At 40.1% G+C, this 7,566-nt stretch overlaps 1 protein-coding gene across 1 annotated transcript; it reads right to left on the reverse strand.

The window, feature by feature from the left end:
- Positions 1-4,340: 4,340 nt before the first annotated feature.
- On the reverse strand, positions 4,341-6,123 carry LOC108364138 (uncharacterized). The gene is made up of 3 exons (XM_017617711.1): positions 6,017-6,123; positions 5,302-5,964; positions 4,341-5,256 (listed from the first exon to the last, which is right to left on the reverse strand). The coding sequence occupies exons 1-3, from the start codon at positions 6,121-6,123 to the stop codon at positions 4,341-4,343; spliced, it is 1,686 nt and encodes a 561-aa protein (XP_017473200.1).
- Between the last annotated feature and the right edge of the window lie 1,443 nt (positions 6,124-7,566).

Below are 7,566 nucleotides of genomic sequence, written 5' to 3' on the forward strand. Positions count from 1 at the left end.
AAATGTAAGCTACCAGCATGATGGAAAATACGTTTACAAAAAATAGACCCGCTAGGTGGCGCCGGAGTCGAGTTATTTATAAAAATCGTATTTACGAACTGAGTTCTTTTAAATTCAAAATGTAAGCTACCAGCATGATGGAAAATACGTTTACAAAAAATAGACCCGCTAGGTGGCGCCGGAGTCGAGTTATTTATAAAAATCGTATTTACGAACTGAGTTCTTTTAAATTCAAAATGTAAGCTACCAGCATGATGGAAAATACGTTTACAAAAAAAACCCCTCTAGATGGCGCTGGTGTTGAGTTATTTATAAAAGTCGTATTTATGAGCCGATTTCGTTGAAATTCAAAGTATAAGCTACCTGCATGATGAAAAAAGCATTTGCGACCCGATAAAAGCCTCATTTATGAACCGATTTTGTTAATGCAAATTATTTACTTATTATTTTAAATTTATGTATTACTTTCAAGATGATTTTTTTCATTCTCAACATATATGTACATACGTACATACAATGATAGCCGTTTTTGTTGTTCGGACTAAACCCAAAAACCAGTCGAATTTTCGGAGGTTATACCTAGCATATATTCCTATTATAGCCTATTAGACAAGACGCTGGTGGCGCAGGAGTAGAGTTACTTATAAAAGTCGTATTTATTAACCGATTTCGTTCAAATTCGCAAAGTGAGCTACCTGTATGATGAAAAATTCGTTTCCTAAAAAAGAACTCGCTATATTTTATAAAATCTGATTGAAATTCATAATGCGTATTCATTTCATGACAAGCAGTGGTTTCGCAGAAAAGGGACCTAATGGATTGCGCTGCAGCCGAAATATATAGAAACCCACACGGGGTTTGATCTGCTATGGCCCTATATTCATCTTAGACGAATTTATTTTTCATATGGCTAAATGGAGAAATCGTTTAAGTATGCATGTAAAGACCGCAACATTGTGTAAGCGCACCTTAGGATTCTTGGCCCTCCTATAACTGAAAACGCTCATCTGTGCTCTTTAGTTTCCTTATAAAGACTTTTATTGGCTTACATGGTACATCGGACCAATGTTGCAGTTGCAAGATCATAGAAGAATATTACGCACGCTTGGAAGAGATCTTACAGGTGGAAATAAGACCATCAGTAAAACTCATAACATTGAAAGGGATTAGTACTCGATATGGTATCACAGCGCTACTATTCTTGGCCTATGTATTACGAGGATTGTGCTCTTAATTCGTTTCAATTTAAACTAAAAATGTTTACTTTACAGACCGATTTTGCTTTTAAACGCTCTTTTTGTATTGGCCAACGCAAAATATCTTCTTAGGTGCCGCGAAGCAAGCGGGCATTGCCTAGTATACTCTATTACCGGCAGTTTAATATTTCATCATATTTTTTGTATCGCGTGTCATTGCGGAATTAAGGGTTGGCTGCTGTGAAACGTATAATATAATTTTAAACGTTTTAAAATGGGATTTGCTGGATAAAAAGACAATACAAAATTAAATATTAAAGCTTTGGATATACTATGCTTTTAAGCGTACAATGTTTTTAACATCGCCTACGCTGCGCCTTGCGCTGCAATGTGGGACTTGATAAATAGGCAATTTCATCAGTTACCTATCAACGGCAAGCCTAAGCCAGGAGCACTACTTAATGTAATTAAAAGTAAGTACATGTATGACTTTTCACTGAAACTTGCTTTTCAGACGCCTTATAATTTTCCTTTAATTTATAGTCGTCAAGGAAACAAACATCGATGAAGCTGCGAATCTGTCAAGTGCCTCCACATAAAAATATTATAATGTTTAAGAAAGTAAAACCAGTATTTTTTATATCCTTTCATATTTGATATCTTATTACATTTAGTTTTGTTGAGTCTCATAGTTCAACACTTTGCATCAATATACTTTATTGAATGAAGCCTAAGCAATAAAAAAATATGTAGTATAGAACCTATTCGTATGCATATAAATAAAAGACTTAAGTTTTATTATAGGTAAAATAACCTTTTTTATTAATTCTAAACTACAGTGTAGTCAGAAAATTCTTCTTCTTTCGTAGAACGTATGATTGCTTTTATTATTAACACTATAAAAAACATGACTAAAATTATAGCACAATACTTTCATTATATTTTAATCAATAATGTCAAGCGTTTTTGCAAAACGTTTTGTTAAACAAAAACGCTTAATATTAACGATAAAAACAAAATAAAATTATTAAATTATTAAATAATTCTTAATATGTTTTTCACAGTGTGAAGAACGAAAGCAAAATCGCACATTCTACGAAACAAGTCCAGATTTTACGAAAGTGATTTCGTTAAATATATGAATTTTTCCTGTGCATTTTACAAAAATTTCGTAAAAAAATGAAGAAATAGTACGAATTTTTTTAGTAAATAGTACGAAATTCGTTAGTAAATAGTACGAAATTCTTTAGTTAATAGTACTAAATTCTTTAGTAAATAGTAATACATTCGTAAAATGTACTAAAAATCTGATGCCTCATATTTTCGTAGTATGTACGAAAACGGTTTTGTACAATCAACGAAAACTTTCGTGGCTCAAAATGACGAAAAATTTCGTATGATTTATGCAAGTTTTCGTTATATTTACGCAGATTTTATTTTCAGTGTATGTACTTTTTACGTTTAGATGACGAAACCTACTCCACAGCTCTTTTAAAATATAAATCGATTGAATTATAACTGGAGCGATTCGATGAGCTGGTACTGGGTGTGTTGTCTCTATCCGATGCTGGGGGCATCCGCTTTAAGTGATCGCGTAAATTGGATGTGTTTCCGCTAGTTTTATATTCTTTTGAGCATTGTAGACACTTTGCTAATTTTTTGTCATCAGATTGCTTAAAGTATTTCCAAACCTTCGCAAAACTTATTTTATTTATTATTCATGTCAAAATGTTAATCTTTTATTTCCTACCATTGAAAAAGATTTGGATCTTTTCGAAGTGCCTTCAATCACACACACACACAATACTTGCGTTCCCCAACTTTTCTGGGTTAAAACCTGTAAAACTGTCACAAAGCAAAAGAAACCAGACAGCCGAGTACGGGAACGCTTTCTGGTAAATCCCTGTAAATTCTTGCAACTTCTTGCGAGTTAGGGAACGCAACTAATATCTTCTTCCGAGGAACAGGAACATGTGACAGTTTTACTTTTGTCTAAATGAAATGGGTTATTTTAATATGTGCTCTAATTTATGTAGATAAGATATATACGTATTTGGGTGACCAAAAAATTATCCATTTCTGATAAATCTTGCAAACAACTGAAACTATGAATACGTAGAATGATGCTATTTTGCTGATTCTTTGTTTCTCACAATACACATACTTTCGTAATGCAAGAAACGTTAGGCCAACATGGTTGCCATACATTCTCTTATATAAAAGTATTGCCGCTTTATAAAAGGCACATTCACATTTTTGCGTCTCAAATTTACCCGATAGTTTTTCAAAACTATCGATAGTGAAAAAAAACCAAAACTATCGATAGTATCGATAGTGCCATCGATAGTTTGCCACCACTAGTGTTTAGCACTTCATCGCTGGAATCCAACACTTAACCCAAATCAACCTCAAATCATTTCCTTCTTTTTTTTTTTAATTACAATAAAACAATCCAACACCTGACTCTAAAACTCAAATTCAAAATCCTATATCTACCTCTAAAACCCAAATCCAAAATCAAATATTTTACTCTAAAACTCCGATTCTAAAATTCCATATTTAACCATACCTCCACGTAATATTTAAACCTAATACTTATCTGAATCCCTATCTGCTCCTAACATAAAACTCAAATTTAAATCCACGTACCCTAATACTAGCTACGTTCTATTGTAATATCTCTCGGCGGTCTACAACACCTTCTGTTAACGCTTAATAGCGTTCGCGGGTTTTAATAAACGTTTAAAGCGGATTCCGGATAATAAAAAACCAAACACGTTCGATTATGTCAGATCCATTTATTGGAGAGAGGAAAAAAAAGGAAGTTAGCTTTGACAGCAAGTAAGCCAGAGTTGCCAGTAGTTTGTAATAAACAAGTACATAAGAGATGCAAGATAGGCGCGAACATGACGGCCGCCTTGAACGACCGTTCAAATTATAACAATTTCAATTCAAGTGGTTTCAAAACCATAAAATTATACGGAAAAAATGTCGGCCCTTGTGGGTAGCAACGATAGCTTAGCGACAGGTCTCATTAGTTCCTCTTCGGATGTTTTTAAATTTACGACTCGAACTCTACCATCTGAGCCCGGATGTATGCCAAGTACGCGGCCAAGTTTAAATTTCGTGGGTGGCGCGCTACCGTCACGTATAACTACTACGTCGTATTTCTGCAAATTCGGTGTTGAGCGTAACCACTTTGAGCGTTGTTGAAGTCTGACGAGGTATTCGTCCCGCCAGCGTTTCCAGAAATGCTGCCGGATTGACGCGATTGCCCAGCGCTCGTTTGAGATGGTACTTAACGCGTTTTATACCAGCCTCCCAAAAGCCACCCATGTGTGGGGCGCTCGGGGGGTTGAAATGCCAGGTCGTTTGAGCGTCGGCGAAATATGATGACACCTTGTCGTCATTGATGCAGCGTTCGTATGCGATCCGCAGCTTCTTCTCAGCACCCACGAAGTTAGTGCCGTTGTCGGAGTAAATATGCTGACAGTAGCCTCTTCTGTTGGTAAAACGCTTAAAAGCGGCAATAAAGGTGATTGAGGAGAGGTCTCCAGCCAGCTCGAGATGCATTGCATCCGTACTCATACATACAAATGAGCAGATGTACGCCTTCGCAGATTTAGCGCCTCTACCATGCGTAAATTTCAAGGCATAAGGACCAGCGAAATCGACCGCACTGTGCAGGAAACAACGCGCAGAGGTGACGCGGCTCGCGGGTAAATCAGACATGAGTTGTTGTATTGGCTTGCAGCTCAGTCGTCTGCAACGCGTACAACGGCGATATACCGCACGAACAAGGTTTCGAATACCGGCTACCCAAAATCGTCGTTGAAGTACGGCCTGCATTAATTGCGGTCCAGCGTGCAATGTTGTGATGTGTATCTCAGCAACAATTACCTTAGCGAGCGGCGAATTCTTCGGCAATATTATAGGATGCTTGACATCGTCTGAAAGCACGGCATTTTTGATGCGGCCCCCTACACGTGGAATACCCTTTGAGTCTAGAAACGGTTGCAATAGTGCTATGCCGCTTCGCATCGGTACAGATTTGTTTAACCTGCAATTATAAATTTCTTGTTTGAAACAATTAAACTAGGTATACTTTACCAATGCGTTGTTGGCGAAGCGCAATAGATATGCGGTTATACGTTTAAGTTTGTTAAATGAATGATATTTGGTCAACAGGTCCCATTCGTCAGCGGTTTGTGTTAGATACGCAACGGCCTTCTTTGATTTTAACTCGAGCTCCGTGGTGTGTTTTTGTGCGGATATCAGCCAACGACTCTTGCCTTCCCGTAGCCAAGGTGGCCCATGCCACCACAAGGGATGCGCAAGAAGCTGCGATGGTGTAATACCCCTCGATGCGCAATCAGCGGGATTGGGCTCCGTGGCGACGTGCCTCCAATGTGATGCCGGTAAAACTTCCTGTACATCGGCGACGCGATTGGCAACAAACACAGCCCAGCGACTTGGATTGTTTTGTAGCCACACCAACGCAACCATGGAGTCCGTCCATGCGCACAACTCGCCGATTGAGAGGTTCAAACTTGACCGGACTTGCCGCACCAGCTGCGCCCCTAGATGTGCTGCACAAATCTCCAAACGCGGCAGCGATGTGGTTTTTAGAGGCGCTACCTTTGTTTTCGCAGCAACTAGTACGATGTTAACCTTACCATCTGGGATTTGAGTGCGACAGTATAAAGCGGCTGCATAGGCGACTTTCGAAGCATCGGTGAAAAGGTGGAATTCGGAATCTGAAACTGTGCTAGTTCCCAACCAGCGATTTAGTTTTAACGATGAGAGTTTCGACAACTCACTGCGATGAGCCAACCAGTCCTTGGCAACGTCTGATGGTACCGGTTCGTCCCAGTCCACGTTTGCGCGCCAAACCCTTTGCAACCAAATTTTTGAACGAATGGAACATGGCGCGATTAAACCCAAGGGTCGAAGATTTTGCTCGAGTCAGAAAGAAAGGTACGTTTCGTAAGTTTGCTTGGAAGAGCTTCCAGATTAACCGATATAGAAAGCCAATCGTTGTTTGTGTGCCATGTAGTACCTAGAGTGCGAATTTCATCTCCATCGGCTAAAAGGTGTGAAATTTGTTTGGATGCATGCGGTATCAGCTCCCTCAGCGTCTGACAATTTGTCGCCCATTTTCGAAGCTCGAAACCGCTTTGAGAAAGCGCTTTGGATACGTCTTTGTGAAGCACAGTAAGTTCGCGATGCGTATCTGCACCGGTTAATAAGTCGTCCATGTAAAAGTCTGACTTTACAACCTCCACAACTCTTTTACTTGTGTTGGTCGCGTCGAGCGCGGCTTGTTGAAGTGACTTCACTGCCAGGTGCGAAGCGGAGGCAAGTCCATAAGTGACCCTTAGCAGACGATAGTCACGCATTGGCTGTGAAGGGTTATCTCGCCACACTATGCGCTGATAATCGGTGTCCTGCTTAGCCACGTACACCTGCCGGTACATTTTTTCGACGTCAGCAATGATACCAAAGCGGTGAGTACGAAATCGAGTCAGTACAGAGAAGAGGGTTTGCTGCAACTGCGGGCCTACCATGAGAGCGTCGTTTAGATAGTTACCTGGTGGTGTCCTCATAGATGCGTTGAACACGACTCTAAGTTTAGTCGTTTCGCTTGTGTCCTTTAAAACCGCATGATGTGGCATGTAATATACGTTGGTTGTTGCAGGCTCGACTAACTCCATATGGTCCATGTCAATAAGTTCTTGCATTAACTTACTGTACTCCTGGCGTAGGTGTTTGTCAGCGGCAAATCTTTTTTCCATGCGGAGTAAGGCTCGAACTGCGGCGGCTCTCGACTCACCGATCAGGACGTCTGTCTTTAATGGTAAACGCACAATGTAACGACCGTCTTCTGCCCGCTCGGTTGTTTCGTCGAAGAGCTTTTCGCAAAATGATTCTTCTTGTGTATAAAACCTTCGAGGGGGCAACTCTTCGAGTTCCCAAAATTTGTTTACAAGTTGGGTTAACTGCGTATCACAATGCAAAGTCGATACTGTCAAAGGTGGCCGCTGCAAATTAGTCGCGTTCCCAAACAGTACCCAACCGAACGCGGTATTTTGTGCCATTGGGGTGCCCTGTTCACCTTTACGCAGACCACTGAGTAGGATTTGTCCATTTCGTCCATGCCGATTAAAATATCTACTGGACCAGGCGTTGAGAAATGTAGATCAGCTAGTGGTAAGTCGGTGAGATGCGGCCATGAGGACGTCGGTACAGGGGTTGTGGGGAGATTGTTAGTAATTGTCGGTAAGATAAGTGTACTCACTTGAAATTTGGTATCTAGGGCTCGCGGCGATATGCATAGTGTAACCTCACCCTTGGTACGACCTCCTTGTAG

The sequence above is a fragment of the Rhagoletis zephyria genome, unplaced genomic scaffold, assembly GCF_001687245.7.
Source record: "Rhagoletis zephyria isolate East Lansing unplaced genomic scaffold, Rhagoletis_zephyria_1.1 Rzeph_scaffold_01474, whole genome shotgun sequence".
Taxonomy (NCBI): Eukaryota; Metazoa; Arthropoda; class Insecta; order Diptera; family Tephritidae; genus Rhagoletis; species Rhagoletis zephyria.